The following is an 18,382-nucleotide window of genomic DNA, read 5'->3' as shown; positions in this document are numbered from 1 at the left end:
GAAGTCCAAGGAAGAAGTTGAGTTCTCCCATCATTGACATTTCAAACTCAGTCTGCATTTGCTTGCTAAATTCCTTGCACATTGACTAGTAGCACCGAAAATAATATCATCAACATATATTTGTGCCAGCAGGGTGTCTTTACCCTTTCTCTTAATGAATAAGGTTGTATCAGCTTTGCCTCTGACATAATTTCTAGTCAGCAGGAAACTGGTCAGCCTCTCATACCAAGCACGTGGTGCTTGCTTGAGGCCGTACAGAGCCTTTTTGAGTTTATAAACGTGGTTTGGGAATTTAAGATCCTCAAACCCTGGAGGCTGATTAACATAAACTTCCTCATTTATAACTCCATTAAGGAATGCACTCTTAACATCCATTTGAAATAGTTTAAAGTTCATATAACTTGCATAAGCGCATAAAATTCTAATAGCCTCTAGCCTTGCCACTGGGGCAAAGGTCTCACCATAGTCAATACCTTCTTGCTGACTGTAGCCCTGAGCTACAAGTCTTGCTTTGTTCCTGACTACATTTCCTTGTTCATCCAGCTTGTTGCGGAAGACCCATCTTGTTCCAATGGTCTTCAGACTCCTTGGATGTGGCACTAACTCCCATACATCGTTTCTTCTGAATTGATCAAGTTCCTCTTGCATTGCGCTCATCCAGAATTCATCATGCTCAGCATCAGCGAAGTTATTTGGTTCCTGAACTGAGACGAAGGCTACGTTGCTGAGGTATCTCCTGAGTTGATTTCTTATCATCAGGGTATTCTCAGCGGCATCAAGAATAGCACTTTCTGAGTGTCCTCTTGGTATCCTTATCTCCTTTGGTAGATTGATGTCTTGTGCTGTCTGTGTTTCAACAATCTCTGCAGGTGTAGACTGGTCAGTGAAAACAATTTGAGGTTCACTTTTACCTTTGGTCAGCCCTTGAGGGAATGACTCAGCGGCTGTATCTTGATCAGCGGGTACTGAGTCTGGATCATCCTCGGTTAGCGGCTGATATCTTCCTACAGGGTTAGTTTCGTCGAACTCAACATGTACTGACTCTTCTAAAACTTGAGTTCGTTTATTGAAAACTCTGTATGCTTTGCTGTTTTTTGAGTAGCCTAAAAAGATAGCTTCATCAGCTTTTGAGTCAAACTTAGCTAAGCTATCTTTGGGATTCAGAATAAAACATTTACAGCCAAAGGCACGAAAGTATCCAATATTGGGCTTTCGTCCTTTCCAAAGTTCGTAGGGAGTTTTCTTTAGTATAGGTCTAACAAGAGCCCTATTAAGAATATAGCACGCTGTGTTGACAGCTTCTCCCCAAAAGTACTTCGGAAGCCTATGCTCACTCAGCATTGTCCTGGCTATTTCAACCAAGGTTCTGTTCTTCCTTTCAACAACCCCATTTTTTTGAGGCGTTCTAGGAGCAGAAAAATTATGGTCAATGCCGTTGGTTTCACAGAATTCAACAAACTGTTGGTTCTTGAATTCTCCACCATTATCACTTCGGATGTGAGCCAACCTTAGGTCTTTATCATTTTCAAGTTTTCTAACCAAATTTGAAAATGTCTCAAAGGTCTCATCCTTGCTACTCAGCAAGATGATCCAAGTGTACCGAGAAAAGTCATCTACAATGACCAAGGAAAATCTTCTTCCACCCAGACTCAGCGGCTGGACTGGACCGAAGAGATCCAAGTGTAGTAATTCTAATGGACGCTTAGTTGAGACAATGTTTTTGCTATGAAAAGATTGTTTGGTTTGTTTTCCAGCTTGGCAAGTGTGGCATAGTTGATCTTTTTCAAATTTAAGTTCTGGCAGTCCCTCAACCAATTTCTTTCTTGCTAATTTGGCCAGGAGGTCCATGCTTACATGACCAAGTCTCCTGTGCCATAGCCAGGAATTTTCTTCCTTTGATACTAAGCATACAGTTTTTGAAAACTTTTTCTCTAAGTTCAGCATGAAGACATTATCAATGCGAGGGGAAGTTAAAATTAACTCATTAGTTTTACCCTCAAATATTTTACATCCAGTGTCATCAAATATAACTTTTCTCCCATTGTCACATAGCTGAGCTACGCTGAGTAAGTTATATTTGAGTCCGCTGACTAGGGAGACAGACTCAATAGTAGGATTACCTCTAATGGTTCCTAACCCTATTATCTTACCCTTTTTGTTGTCTCCAAAACTTACGCTTCCTCCTCGTTTACGCTCAAATATGATGAACTGAGTTTCATCACCAGTCATATGCCTCGAGCATGCGCTGTCAATATACCACATCTTTGACTTCTCAGCACACCTCAGGCTTACCTGTAATGTAACTAGTTACTTTTAGGTACCCAATTCTTTTTGGGTCCTTGCTTGTTAGGTTCAATAGGTAAAGCATCATGTTTTATTTTATGGCGGCATACTTGGACAGTATGGCCATTCTTTCCACAGAAGTCACAGCTGACCTTCCGTTTAGGATGTCTCACTGACTGGTCAGCACCCCAGTGCTGAGCGTGCCAGCACACCTTTGTGGTGTGTCCTTTTTTCCCACAGAAGTCACACTGGACATTCCGCTGAGGATTCCATCTCTGCTGACCAGTACTTCGGTACTGAGTATTCAGAGGAATATTTCTTTTGTTTGGAACCTTTAGTTGGTTCTGAATGGATGTGACGTCCTTTCTCAGTTTCTTAGAATCTGATTGGACCTCAGAGACAAACTTTTGCATAATTCCAATGTTACTATGCAAATCTGAGTTATCCTGAAGAAGATATCGAAGGTCACTCAGTTTGACCTCCTCAACCTCGTCACATCGCCTGCTGAGTGCTCTAACCTTTTTATTACACTTTTTGACAAGTGTGTAGAGGTCACTCAGGGCATTAACCATTTCATTTCTGAGCAAGGGTAATGATATTACCTCAGTTGAATGTTCCTCATCGTCAGATGCAATGGAGGGGTCAGCATGCTCAGAAACACATGGCTCAGCAAGTTCGTCAGCCATGAAACAAATCTTTGCTGACTCAGTGGCATCAGCTTCAGATGATGATGAATCATCACTATCACTCCAGGTTGCCACCATTGCCTTCTTGCCGTTCTTTCTTTCTTTCCTCAGCGAGGGACAACTTGACTTGATATGGCCAGTTTGATGACATTCAAAGCATGTAATGGGCTTTGAGATGTCCTTCTTGTACTTGCTGTCGTTGGAGTCAGCTTTGTACTTATCAAACTTTTTATAAGGCTTCTTAGAATATTTGTCATTCTTTTTGAACAGCCTTTTCATCTTCCTGGTAAACATAGCCATCTCTTCATCGTCTATTAAGCTTCCATCAGTGGAGTCAGCTTTCATGACAAGAGACTTTTGCTTCTTGTCTTCAGACTTTTCCTTCACCTCGAAATTCTTCATCGAGATCTCATGGGTCAGCAGTGAGCCGATGAGTTCATCATACTTATAGGTGGTTAAGTCTTGAGCTTCCTCAACAGCGGTCTTCTTTGCTTGCCAGTTTTTAGGAAGACTCCTAAGAATCTTCTTGACTTGTTCTTCCTCAGTGAAGATCTTCCCAAGTCTCTTGAGCTCGTTGATGATGTTTGTAAACCTTGCATTCATGTCAGAGATTCCTTCATCATCGTTCATTTCGAACAGCTCATACAGTCTCATCTGCTGGTTCACCTTGGACTCCTTCACTTTGTTGGTTCCTTCGTAGGTGACCTCCAACTTCTTCCAGATCTCTTGCGCTGACTCACAACCTGAAATCTTGTTGTATTCTGCAGCATCAAGCGCACAGTGAAGCATGTTTATAGCCGAAGCGTGGTTTTGTAGCTTCTTGAGATCATCTTCTGTCCATTTGGCCTCAGCTTTGACAACTGTTTGGCCAGCCACAACTTCAACAGGAACAAATGGGCCTTGGACTATGGAAAGCCATGCACTCATATTTGTTGCCTGAATAAAGTTTTTCATCCTATTCTTCCAGAAGGTGTAGTTAGACCCGAAGAATAGGGGAGGCCGAGTAATGGACAGCCCCTCAGGTAAGATCTGAGTTGACTGATTTCCTGGGAGAAACCGAGTGCTGTTTTCAGCCATAGTGGGGATCAGCTCAAGGCAGTTAAACCTTTCACAGTGAGCTTTTAAGCTCTGATACCACTTGTTGGTCCCTTATAACGTAACAAGTTAGTTCCAAATGGGGGGATAGGAACTATTTAAAATTTTAGTACGTTGAGGCTGACTTCTTTTTCTTTGAAAGAGAATTACACAGCGCGCTGAGTGAAGTAAGACACTAGCTTAGTCAACTGGTGACTAAGTCAGCTTCTTTCGTTGAGTCAGGAGATAACACTTGAGTCTATTCCTGAACTCAGATACTCAATGCACACAACTCAGCGTTACCTCTTTACTTGGTCGGTTTTGTTTAAGCAAGCAATATATATATTAAAGGAGTTTAAGGTTAGAACAATGTTACTCAGCAAATTTATCCAGGTTCGGCCTCTATGCCTACGTCCTGTCCCCGGAACACGTTCCGAGCTTTCAAATTCTCTACTGAGCTCTTTAACGGTAGAGCATCAAACCTTTTACAACAAGAAGCTGAGTATAACAAGAGTACCTTCCTCTATACCTCTACTCACTTCTATTCTATTACTGAGTACTATAACCGAGTACTCAGCCTCTCCTTTCTAATTCTAGAAATGATAATAAGTTTGTCCTAAACAACAATTGCTAAGACACTTTAGATGATTGGATAATCACTCTAGACTTTTACACAGTAATATGGAAATTGGTGTAAGTATTTGCTTTGCTTTTTCACACAGATTCTTCGAGTAGAAATTTGGTCAGCGTAATGGCTTGTTGAAGATCTGCATCGAATGAAGCAACTGAAAGGCCTATTTATAGTGACACTTGAGGTATCGGTTATTTCAAATTTCGAAATAACCGTTGGAGGGAAACGGCTTGATGTCGTTGTCACTCAGTACACGCTCAGTGCCGTTGGCCAATCAGATTATTGCATCTTCTGTCTTCGGTCAGTGCTGAGCAGCTTTTAGACAGACAGGCAGAATGTTTCGCCTTTTATGGCAAAGTCTTCCAGACAGCTTTCTGTGTCTTCTGAACTTTACCCAAAGTAGAAATACTTTGTCTTGAAGTTGTTCCTTGCTCAGCTGCTATCTTGCACTCTTTGTCGTCCAACTCAGCAGCTTCGTTCCGAAGTAGATAAATAAAGTCTTCCAGATCCTTCTTCATGCTGAGCTGCATTTTGTTCACAACGACAACGTTTTGTTTACACGGGTCGAGTTGTCTTGGGCCTTTGACTTTCCTTTGGGCCTTTAGCCTTTTAGTCTTTATGTCTTATAAATAATTTAACTCAACATTGAACAAACATATTAGTGTAATAAATCAAAGCATTTAAACTTAGTGTGTTTTAGAATACTTTTAAACATATACTCAAATAATTTTGTCAAATCAAAATCATGTGGAAAGGTGTTTCAACAAAAGCGTTTATGCTTTTTTCTACACCAGGCGTCTTAACAGCCTTGATAACTGTGTGCATCATGGTGAAAGCATTTATGCTTTTTTCTACACCAGGCGTCTTAACAGCCTTGATCCTTGTGCATTCATGGTCTGTTACACCCATATGTCTTAACGGTTTTGATAACTGCGTGCACCAAGGTGAAAGCGTTTCACTTTTTTCTACACCGGGTGTCTTATCAGCCTTGATAACTGCGTGCACCGTGGTGAAAGCGTTTATGCTTTTTTCTAGACCAGGCGTCTTAACAACCTTGATAACTGCGTACACCGTGGTGAAAGCGTTTATGCTTTTTTCTACACCAGGCGTCTTAACAGCCTTGATAACTGTGTGCACCGTGGTGAAAGCGTTTATGCTTTTTTCTACACCAGGCGTCTTAACAGCCTTGATCTGTGTGCATTCATGGTCTGTTACACCCATATGTCTTAACGGTCTTGATAGAGACAACTCTTTGATGATCGAACCTTCTTGATGATCGAACCTTCTTGAGGATTGAACTCCTGAAGGAAGGTGGACCTTCCAACCAGAATGATGACGAAGGTCGAGTTCTTTGAGGATTGAACCTCCTTGAGGATTGAACCTCCTTGAGGATCGAACCTCCTTGATGATCGAAATTCCTTGATGATGGAACCTCCTTGAGGATTGAACTCCTGAAGGAGGGCGGACCTTCCAACCACAATGATGACGAAGGTCGAGTTCTTTGAGGATCGAACCTCATTGATGATCGAAACTCCTTGATAATGGAACCTTCTTGAGGATTGAACTCCTGAAGGAAGGCGGACCTTCCAACCAGAATGATGATGAAGGTCGACGTTCTTCGAGGATTGAACCTCCTTGATAAAGGTCGAAGGTCCCTTGATGAAGACGAAGGTTCTTCGATGACGGTTGACCTTCCTTTATTCATAATGAGCGTTGTACAATGCAACTGCTTTGAGCTTCAAGTAATTTGCCTTCTATGTCTTGTGAATCTTAGGCGTTGAACTTCTTTAATGGACGTAGGAGGCTTCATCTCTTAAATAGCTTGGATTTTCTCTAGACATGCCTCAATTTCCCTTTCAGTTATCATGTAACCTAAAAAAATTTCTGATTGTACTTCGAAAGTACATTTGTTAGGATTTAGATTTATAACGTGGGTCCTCAATACATAGAGCACTTTGTCGAGCTTTTCCGCATGTGATTCACCCTTCTTACTTTTGATAATCTTGTCATCTACGCAAGTTTCTATGGTATTATCCAACAAAGATTTGAAGACTTTGTTAACCATCATAGGGTATGTGGCCCTTGCATTTTTAAGCCCACAAGGCACAACTTTGTAGATGTAGGTTCCTCTTTCAGTGATAAGTACAGTTTTATCTTCATCGGGAGGGTTCATCTTTACTTGATGATACCCCATGTATGCGTCGATAAAGCTCAACAGCTTATAGCTAGATGTTTCATCCACCATCTTGTCAGTTTGGGGCAACAGATATGAATCTTTCGGACAAGCTTTGTTCAGATCAGTAAAATCTATGCATACTCTCCACTTTTTGTTAGGTTTCTTCACCATCACAATGTTTGCAAGCCAATCAGGGTAATAAAATTCTCGAATAAAGTTTGCCTCAAGCGACTTGTCAACTTCTTCTTCTAAAGCCTTTTACCTCTCTAGAGCTATTCTTCTTTTCTTTTGCTTGATTGGCTTGATGCTTGGATCAACATTCAAGTGGTGGGAAGCTACCCTCAAGCTTATGCCAGGCATAACTATAGGAACCCAAGCACACACGTCCATGTTCCTCTTAAGGCATGCGATTACTTCACCATTCACTTCTTCTGCCATTTTACTTCCAATATATGTTATTTTTGCTGGATCATTTTCTGTCAGCGGTATCGCTTCAACTTCTTCAACTGGCTTTGGTTTTGGCTTATTGTCAGATTCTTTATAAATCGCCATTGTCTCTGCACTTGCACCATATTTTCCTTTAACAGAAGAAACGTAGCAGTTGCGAGCCTTCTTTTGATCTCCTCTCACTTGCCCTATACCGTTTGGTGTAGGAAACTTCATTAATAAGTCTCCCGACGATATCATGGCTCCCTGGCCAATAATTAATGGTCTTCCTAGTATCACATTATAGGCTAGAGATATAGATTTTACTACCATAAAATTCACCATCCTTGTATCCTTACAAGGCTCATCGCCCCACGTGATTGGTAATTGGATAGACCCTGCCACTTGGATGGCTTCCCCCGAGAAGCCAAAGAGTGGGGCTGACACCTTCTTCAATCTATCCAGAGAAAAATTCATATTCTTGAAACAATTCCAATAGAGGAGGTTGACTGAACTCCCACTATCAATGAGAATTCTTTCCACTGGGAACTTCATTATGGTAGCAGAAACCACCATTGCATCATCATGGGGTATCACTACATTTCTTTGATCTGCAGGGGTAAAAGTTATGGACTCTTCTTCTTGGGCTTTCATCACATTGTTGACCTCATAAGCTTGTCTAGCATAAGCCTTCTTTGATGAAGAGGATCCATCTGCCGGTTTGTTGTTAAGAGCTGGAGCTTTATCTTTTTTTTCCTTTTTATCATCTTTTGCTTTCGGGTACCTTCGACCATCACTTTCCTGGTTCTCCATGTACCTTTCTCCTTTTGGGTTTCGTGGTTTTCCTCCTCTCGAACTTTCTGCATAAATGAAATTTTTAAGCTTACCTTGTCGTACTAGTGATTTGATTTCATTCATCAATTGCTTGCATCAATCAGTTGAGTGATCTTGAGTCTTATGGAATAGGCGTCTGTAAACTTTTCCCTCACTCTGTCGGCTTTGGGAGGGAATGTAAGAGGCCTTGATCTCTCAATAGCTGCTAGGATGTTAGAATGAGGTTAGAGTAAAGGCATGAAACCCTGGTATCTTGATTTAGGGATATGTCTTGATTCATTTCTTCTTCCAACTTCATCTTTTTCTTTTCCTATCTTGATTTTCCCTCGCCCCTATGTTCTTCATCACATCCTCGGAAAGGATGAACTTATTAGCCCGGCTGAACAGATCTCCCAAGGTTGAGGGTTGATCATAAGAAAGAGATTTTTGGAGATCTTGCGATCTCGTTCCCTAGAGTATTCCTGCAACTGCCATTCCAGCTTGGAGATCCTGAATCTCCAGAGTTGCAACGCGAAACCTTTCTATGTAGTCCTTCAAACTTTCTTTTTCATCTTGCTTTATTATGAGGAGATACGTCGCATCCTCTTCCTTCTGGTGTTGATGATGAATGCTTTCATGAATTCTCTTCTTAATTGATCAAAGTTAGAGATGGAGCTTTCCTTGAAGCTATTGAACCACGTGCGAGCATGATCTGATAGAGTGAGGGAGAAAGCTCGACACATTATGGCGTCTTCCCATCCGTGTAATAGCATTACCGCTTCATAACTCTGCATATGATCGTAGGGATCACCCTTTCCAGAATAAGTGGCGGGTTGTGGCATCTTGAATTTTTGAGGGAGGGGTTTATTCATGATCTCTCCCGAAAAAGGAATTTTCCTTGCTGCTTGTTCGTCATTGCTCGGAACTAAACTTCTTTTGTTCTAGCACCTTTTCAATCATCTTCTTAAGGTCTACTGTCTCTTTCGCGTTGAACATGGATTCTTCTCCGGCTTTCTCACGTGCCTTCGAATTTTCTTTGCAAGAACTTTCCACAACTTCATGGATCTTTAAGTTGTTTTCCTTGCGCTTTCCTCCTTCACGTGGTTCTGAGACTTCAATTTCATCGTGTGGTATCTCTACCTCAGGACCTTTTTCCTTGTTTCGAAACTCTTTGTCTCGCATTTCTTATTGGACAAAAAGCATTAATTCTTGGAGTTGATTATTGTTTTCTTCAAATTTTTTCTTCAACTCTTCATAATCCGCAAAGGGAATGGTAGGTGGATTTGTTCTTGACGGCCCATATTGGTTTTCAACGTTTTCAACACGTTCTTCTTCGTTGGTTGGATGTGCATTGTGTTCGTCCGGAATATGGGATCCTTGAGAAGGTGGAACTTGAAATTTCTTGGGAGGCATCTTTTTATTACGAAAAGTAGATAATGTTGAATGAATGACTTTTTGATCTGTTTCCCACAGACGGCGCCAATTGTTGTAGCCTGAACTAAACAATTAATTTGTATAATATGAGATCAATGTTGAACTTCTGAAGGAAGGCGGTCCTTCCAATCAGGATGACGACGGTCGACGTTCCTTGAGGATCGAACCTCCTGGATGAAGGTTGAACGTCTCTGGATGAAGGTTGAACGTCCCTGGATGAAGGTTGAACGTCTCTGGATGAAGGTTGATCTTCTTTGAGGATTAACCTGTTACAGTGTGGGAAGCGGTCTTCCCACAAACGCTCCAATACTTAAGTCAAATACCGTAAAATATAGTATTCTTTTCTCTCTCCAAAGCCAACCCCCTCCTCTGCGGCTTTCAACCCATTTATAGGAATAAAGGAGGAAGTTACCTGTGAATTATCGGTAAAAGATTATGCTGAACGTGGGTACACATATCTAGGGTGATAATGGAGTACGTGGGTAGTGGTTATATCATTTTCTAATAATACCTGAAATTGATCCAACTTGCCAATGTTATGGATAAAATTGCTCTTAGCTGCTAGTGTTATGGGTAAACTTGCATCATTTTAGACGTTAAGAGTAAAATTATTCCTAGTTTTAAATGTTATGACCATTTTTTATATATTTTATCTTTTATAGTTTTTTCGTTGATTAATTTAAAACATGTTCGCATTAAACATTTTAAATCCGAACAACAACAGTTCCATATAATTTTACCAAAAACTAGTAGCTAAATAGCTAAGGGTAAATGACACCCATGGCCACTGAACTTTATCCATTTTCACATTATGGGACTGAGCTTCATTTCTTCCCAGTATAGCCACTGAACTTTACACTTTTTAACACCGGTGGCCACTCAATTTTAACTAACTTCTCAAAATGACCGTTAACGATCATTAACGACCTCAAAATGAAAATATTCAAGAATTAAAGTTGTTCAAAACGACATTTACCATGAAACCATATTTTTTATTTTCGAAAATCACATTTTTTGGAGCGCTCTCTCTCTCTAAAAATTCATTTTCTCTCTCCTAACCAAATAACACCTAAATGACCTCGAAACGAAAATTTTCAAGAATTAAAGTTCCTTAGAATATTATTAACGCTTTGGATTTTTTTATTTTTATCCATCAATGGTCCTTTTGAGCCGTTGAGTGGCCACCAGTGTTAAAAAGTGTAAAGTTCAGTGGTCATACCGAGAAGAAATGAGGTTCAGTAGCCATAATGTGAAAATAGGTAAAGTTCAGTGGCCATGGGTGTAATTTATCCAAATAGCTAATAACAAACAACTAATAGCAACAACTAACAGCTTACTGCAACTGCAAACAGCTAACAACAACCACAACTGCAACAGCTATTAGCTAACAGCTGAACCAAACAGACCCTAAGTTTTATGTATTTTTCATAATATTAATAAAATTGTAATTTTTATTCCGTGTACTTATAGTCAAAATTATAATAACCCAATATTTTAAAATAATATCGAATGTATCTCTTATGGATCGTAAATCGAAGTGAAGATTTTAATCTTAAATCCACAAAAAAAAAGTTCTTTACAAGTCAAGCTTGAAGGAGTCAATCCCAAAGAAAATAAGAGCTCTCAACAATGGAGGCTTAAAAATTCATATTCATAAAAAAATTGTCTTCATTAAGGGCTTATATACCTCCCTCTAAATGAAGATAAAAGATTAAGAAGGGCACCCTAGGGTTATAATCAAAGGAGCAACCCTAAGGGTAGAATAGGGACAAAAATAAGAAATTGCAGTAGGGTAAATAAGGTACAATGGTAAGACAGTAAATAAATGAAATTTAGCCATTGTCTCCTCCACCGGAACTTGACGAGAAAGTCTCTTCTAACAAACTCACGCTTTGCGTCAAGTAACAGTTGCTCCGGTTAAGTGGCCTCCTTACCTCGATCCTCCAAGAATGACTCTTCTCCTTCCTTTCAAACAATGGCCCCACGCGGGGCGTGATCTAACCGATGCTCCACGTGAGTGGCCTCTGACCTCGATCCTCTAAGAATGGCTCTTCTCCTCCCCTTCGAACAATGGTCCCATGCGGGGCGTGATCTAACTGACATACCGCATGGAGGTCAGCTCCTTCGTGCCTTTATTACGCTTCTGTTGCACCCTTATCCTCTCCGGCTCTCGGCTTCAGACTAGAGATGTCTTCATTAGTATCTTTCATATAATATTTATTTTATGCAATATTTTTAATTTATGTAATCTTGAATTTATATATACAAAATCGATAGTATATTAAAATAATTTAATTTAATATATAGTTATATAAAAAATTAACAAGTTATCCTTCTAGCATAAACTAGTTAATATTTTATGATGTTGAATAAACTAATGTATTAAAAAAATCGGGATGGTAAAAGTCTTCGTCTAGACGCCTTGACCAGTTTTTAGAACATTGATTTAAGTTATAAATGGCAATGAATACCGTTTTATGGATTCTTGAAACTTCTCGACGCTAATAATAATGGTGGAACTATATAAAACGGTATGGGACATGAATAGAATCTAAAATTATTTGTGATAAGTATGAGTATATCGCCTTAGATAATTTCTATGTGATTGAATTATATGATTTAAAAATATTTGAATTTGAATTTATTTATTAAATATATTCGTTAATGTTTTAGAATATCAGTTTAAAATGCTATATTAGTCGAGTTTTATATTTACAATTTACTTTTTTTAGCTATATTAAAATGGAAGATTATAAATTTAATGAGTTAAAATTAGAATAATCACGAGACTCGGGATGATTTTTTCCCCCTCAAAAAGAAAGAAAGAAAAGATGTAAGAAAAGACAACATCACGATCATCTTTCCTCTACACTAAAGCATTAATTTCTTCCTTCTTTTTCACACAAAGAGATTTCTTCTCTTTGTCCCTATCTAGTGTCGTTTTGTCTTCATCTCTCAATATGGTAGGTTAGCTTTTTTTCTTTCCATCTCTAAATTTCTCCCTCTAATTCTCTTCAGAAAAGACTATTTTTCATCCATTCTACATTTTGCTCCATAGAACAATCCATGTTCTTTTATTCTAATCCCGGTATTAACCAGGACCCGAATCTTCGTTACCGAACTTCGCGATCGAAAGAGTGAAGTAGATAAGCAGAATACTCCCCATGCTTGATCTGTCAAACAATTTCATACACTTTATAACCATAGTATATGATATAATTAGTGTAGCTTCAGTGGTTCGTAAAACTTACAAGGTAGCGAAAAATAAAAGAACCCTTTTCGGGTCGATTGCCCACGAAGAAGGCGGTCGCTTGAAACTGTTCCCCCGGAGGGCGAGTCTCCTTTCTGCCGATACATTAATGTTGCTTGTACCTGTGTTAATAGTGATCTGATGATGAACTTGTGGGTTCATAGAATGATCGACCGGGACCGCACCCATCAATGATGTCTTTTCGGTCATGTTAGACCCTAAAAAAGCAGATGAAGATTGAATCATTGTGAAAAAATAGACACTATGTTGTAACATGGTAATAAATAGTATATTTATCACCAAATAATGCAAATTTCACATGGTTTCACCAAAATGCAACTAACAAAATGGATGATTATTCTATTTATTATGTGCTAACTAGCATGTTAATTTAATTAATGCCTACCAATTCCACATATTTCATTCAACATGCATTGAAATTAAAAGAGGGTCTGAAGATGTAATTGCGGTTCTTTGAAACCTTCGTCTCGCGAGAAAGCCACATAAAACCACCCTCTCGTGATGGATTCCACTAAGTGGAGGTGCAGTTAGACCAATTCACGTATCCCGATATCCATGAGGCATTTTTAATGAATCGAGATTGGACAAGAAAAATTAACGTTAGGTTTACTTTAGGTCTATCAAAACCCTTGTATTTCCAAGGTGGGCTTGAAATTTATGAAATAAGACGAACCGACCCTGCCCAGTTCATCCTATTAATATTAAATATATTTACTTTTAAATATAAATATAAATTTTTATTATTAAAAAATATAGGATAAATAATTTATTAGTCCTATATTTTTACCTAATACATTATTTAGTCTTCGTATTTTATTAATAGTCCTTAAGTTTTGTTTTATTTAATAATTTAGTCCCTTAAATATTTGAATTATTAAAGAGCTTAGCCCTGTTATAACTTATAGCTTATAAGAGACTAAATTGTTAAGTAAAATAAAAATTAAAGACTAAACAGTATATTACTAAAGTACAAGGGTTAGACAATGTGTTAGGTAAAAATATAAAAACAACTAAATCATTTACTAAATAATATATGTTCTTTTTTAGATTGCTTATTTGGGCTAAGCTTGAAATTTAGATTTTAAGATGGAGTACAGTCTGGTTTCAATCTGTCTAAATTAAATTAATTGTTTTCTTTTTTTTTTTTTTGCAAAAGTTCATCTCGTCAAACTAGAGTCTTACCCATGTGATAGACTGTGCATGCACTCTCAACTTTCGGTTATTAGTCGCATCGAACTTTCTAAATAGTAATTATATTTAGGATATTTAGATTGTTATTAACAAAAAAAAATGTATGAAATTACTTTATTTTATCATAAACTTGTTTAAAAGGTCTGAAGTGACAGTTAAATAATAGTGAAATTAGTTGTTTCTAACTTTTTTTTTTTTTATCATGTAAGGTTAAAATTATTATAGTTAAATTTATAGCATATTATACGTTAAAGGCTAAATTTGTAGGATGAATTTGATAATTGACTTTGGTGGTGTACCACTATATTAGGCCAAATGATAGCAGGAGTAGAGTGGCATGCGACAATTTGTGTCAGAAAACAAATTTGGATGGGCCTTCCCCAAATTGGCAAAAATAAGAAATATAATTTTATTTTGGACCCAATTTCAATACGTGGCAAATATCTCAACAAATGGCTTTCTTTATTTATTGGTCCCCATTTTTGCAAAATTAATCAGTTTAATACATTCTTGCCTGCTAGAAAAATTCAATTATATCCCTATTTTCTAGAGGGGATAATTATTGTGTAGCGTTTGTGCTAGATTAGCGTCAAAATGAGTTAATCTTAACAAGTTTTTGTATCATAATTATGTTAATCTAATCATATTAATATCGATTTTGTGACTTATTATGTGATCACGTATAATTTTATTTTGTAGTGTATTCTTGGATCATATATAATTTTATTAGGTACGTATATTAACGGTGACTTTGCTAATGCAATATGACTTCATCTTCATAAAAAAGAATTTTTACCTGAAATTAAAAGATCAATAAATCATTTTAACCAATTTTAAATAGAAAAAAATTCAAAATATAGAGAATTAATTTTTCTGAACAAATATAGAGATTTAAAGATATATTAACCAAACAATATATTTATAATTTTTCTATAATCACATCAAACATTTTCGAATTATATAAATTTCAAATTTCAAATTCATATGGAAAATATCATTTTATATAATTATAATTAATGGAGGCTCCATATATCAAATTTAAAAATTGAAGACTTATGAACTAATTTTTTTTAACCAAATTCCCAAGGTCCAAAGGTATAAAAACAAAACCAGCAATTAAAGAAACAAAATTATTTGTTTGAAATTTGTTCGAAGATTCATCAAGATGAATAATTTTTTCAAAAAAATTACAATTTTTTTTTTATAGTTTATCCGATTTTTCGGTTCGAAACTCACCAGACACTTCGTTAGGATTCGAACTCGAGATCTATCTTAGACGACTTCAAGTCTTTAACCACTCAAATCAATCTTAATTGGTAAAATTTTAAAAGGTAAAAAATTATTACCTCTTGGTGAGGAAGAAGCACTCATTGCGGTGTCGCTTCCACCACTACCGCTACTGCTACCGCTACCGCCACCCCCACCCCCACGAAGAGAGCCTTTTCTTGAAAGGTTCCTCTGCAACTTTATTCATAAAACATAATCATTAATTAATGAAATAAAAACACAAAAAGAAGACATTCGATAATTAAAGTCTTGTCTGTTTGTCTGGAAACTTTCTGACATGTTTTGTTTTTTACAGAAAATAAATGAAAGAAACTCACAGTGATTCTTGAATTTCCGTTGATGATTTGTTTATTATTGCTGCTGCTGCCGCCATGGGAGGAGAAGCTTTCCATGTCGATTATGAAGTTATCGGATTTCTTGGTTATATATTGAATTCCATTTAAGTGGTCCATAACTGATATTTTCTGACTTGCTGTATTTTCTTCTATTCCCTCACTATTTTGGACACAAGAACCCATATCCTAATATATAAAAAAAGAGAAAAATTTAGTCATAATTTATCGCAAAATAATGTAATTTTAAGTCTAACATGGTAACTCTTTTTTCAGTAATTTTTGAGTTTGCACCATTTCCATTTCTTTCCTATTTTGGTGATGTATATTTTTCCGTTTCGCTAATATAGGACGATGCAATTTCAAACATCGCTAACGGAAAATTCAGTTAATGACATTTGAGATTGTATTGTTTTATAATTAGAGGTAAATTGATATTTTATGTCATTTTTTTAAGAAAATCATACAGAGAATAAAAAGGTAAATTACACTCATGATTCGTAAACTTTTCATTTACTATCATTATGGTCTCCTGAACTTTAAAATTGAACATTATACTTCTTGGATTTTGCATTTTACTAATATAATGGTCATATATACTACGGACCAAGTAAAAATGACTAATAGCGATATCAAAATTGAAAAATGTAAGATAAGAATTAAAGTTGTTAAAAATCAAATTTTCTATAAAATCGTTGTCTTCGATTTTTCAAATCACCAATTTTGCAACTTCTCTCTCTAAAGAACTACTTCATCTCTCTTGATCAAGCATCAACTAAATGACTTCAAAATTAAAAAATTCAAGAATTAAAGTTTCTCTGAATATCATTTCAATCATCTCTACAGTAAAAAAGTTATCAGTGGCTAAATTATTCATTTTGATCAAAGTTAAAACGAGTCATTATGGTAGTAAAATGCAAATTTTAGGGACTGTAATGTCCAATTTTAAAGTTGAAGAGCCATAATGAAGTAAGTGGAAAAATTCAGAGCCATGGGTGTAATTTACCAAAAAATAAAAACCCAGAAATTAAAAAAACCAAAGCTTACCAACATAGAATGATCCGCCATTTCCAGAGCCTAATTTGAAGAAAACAAGAAAACCCAGATCATAAAACTCAGAAAGACTGCAACTTTTTGTCTTCTGAGAAGATGGAAATTAAACCTTTGAAGAAGACAGAGTCTAAAAAATGGAAAAGATGTCTTTTTTCTCTGTGAAATGTTGTGTGAATTAGAATTGAAAAAAATTGGGGATTTATGAAGTGAGTTAGTTTAGAAGTTTGGGAAGAAACAGAGAGGAAACAGGAGAAATTGAATTGGAGATGAGAGTTTGGGGATTCCTGTGGTTATTTATATGATGCTTTTTAAAATGTGTTTGTTTTGTAAATGTGAACTTGATAAAGGTGGAAATATCTTTCACTATCTAATTGGTTGTTATTATAACATTATATTTGTTTTGGAAGTTAGTGAGATAAAGATAAAAGTAACTATAAACAAATATTGTTTTGAGGGTTAAATGATATGGTAGGTGTGAGTTTTTATGGTAATTTTAATATAATTTTATCTTTATTTACAGATAAACACAGTCAGAGATTAATATTAGATCTATAATCGGGCCTTAACTATCTACTTAAACTTTTATAATTGGTTCCATAATATGATACCAAAGCTTCTTCAACCAAACGATCGAGAGTTCGAGTCTTCACAACCTCATTAATTTGTAGAATTAAAAACACTTGATGGGATGGAGTTATGTTGTACACGCTGCAAGCTCAAATGGACATTTGCATGTTTAATTCAATCGGTTCCACTATTAAATATTTACTTACTTTACCTTATTTTGGTTCCAACACAATAATAAGATACTTCAAATTTACCTTACTGATACAGATCGGTTTTATCTGAATTCGTGACGTGTTAGTTTTAATCGTAAACTAACAAAGAATAACAACTTATCTAGCTAAACTAGAAGGAGTGGATCCCAATTCATGGACTAAATCCATAGGAAATCAAAGATCCTCCATTATTGAAGGTGAAAACCTTAACAAAGCTTCTTGAAGAAGAATTATATTTGATTGATAAAAAGTTGAAGAACAATTACAAGAAAGAGATGACTTTATATCATCTCAAAAACCCTAATTGCCTAATTACATAAAGGGTAGATTACATAATTAATTAAAGCATAAAGATAAGGGGTAAATGGGGTAAAGGTAAGTGGAGGGGGTTGGTTTGAAAGTGGAAAAGGAGCTGAGGGACCAAATATGTAAATAACAAGGAAGCTGGAGTAAGGCACAAGTTCCTGAAAAAGTGAAAGTACTTGAGACGTGCCCAAAAGTACGCGGGACGCATCATACACTCTCTCTTAAAAAGAACTTGACCCCAAGTTTCTTGCCACGCATTGAAGAGACGTGTTCGTGTTGAGCGGAACCAAGCCCTTAAATCGAACTAAGGTGTTGTTCGAGATGAATTCCAGAAGTCCACTCCACATATTTTCGGATTCACCATCTCCTCACGAGCTTCTCCCGATATCTCAACTAGTACTTCACCCCGGCATTCATCTTCCATGGTACTCATCTCCCAATCTCCACCAATATCGGATGCTCTTCCAACATCGAATGGAATGTCTTGGCGAAGCTTGTCAAACCACTTCCCAACAAATGCTTGGATGGTCTTCCGACGCCTCTCATTTCGTTGAACAGACAACCATTGGAACCTCTTGATCTCCCCATCACGAACTTGAGGAGTCAACTCAATCTTCTTCCGCTCATGGCCTACCTCGAA

The 18,382-nt window shown here is 37.0% G+C and overlaps 1 protein-coding gene across 1 annotated transcript; it reads right to left on the bottom strand.

The window, feature by feature from the left end:
* Positions 1 to 11,850: 11,850 nt before the first annotated feature.
* LOC136233408 (uncharacterized) lies at positions 11,851 to 16,988 on the bottom strand. The gene is made up of 5 exons (XM_066023053.1): positions 16,652 to 16,988; positions 15,590 to 15,793; positions 15,332 to 15,449; positions 12,775 to 12,991; positions 11,851 to 12,696 (listed from the first exon to the last, which is right to left on the bottom strand). The coding sequence occupies exons 1-5, from the start codon at positions 16,670 to 16,672 to the stop codon at positions 12,615 to 12,617; spliced, it is 642 nt and encodes a 213-aa protein (XP_065879125.1). The 5' UTR covers positions 16,673 to 16,988; the 3' UTR covers positions 11,851 to 12,614.
* Positions 16,989 to 18,382: the final 1,394 nt, after the last annotated feature.

This window comes from Euphorbia lathyris, chromosome 6 (assembly GCF_963576675.1).
Source record: "Euphorbia lathyris chromosome 6, ddEupLath1.1, whole genome shotgun sequence".
Taxonomy (NCBI): Eukaryota; Viridiplantae; Streptophyta; class Magnoliopsida; order Malpighiales; family Euphorbiaceae; genus Euphorbia; species Euphorbia lathyris.
The sequence above is the reverse complement of the archived record's forward strand: the minus strand, read 5'-3'. Positions and strand labels throughout refer to the sequence as shown.

Coding starts and splice junctions, on each gene's coding strand:
- LOC136233408 (XM_066023053.1), bottom strand. CDS start 16,672: ATGGCGGATCATTCTATGTTG. Junction 15,794..16,651: donor TGGCGGATCATTCTATGTTG/GTAAGCTTTGGT, acceptor TTTATATATTAG/GATATGGGTTCTTGTGTCCA. Junction 12,992..15,331: donor TGCTTCTTCCTCACCAAGAG/GTAATAATTTTT, acceptor CTGCTTTTTTAG/GGTCTAACATGACCGAAAAG.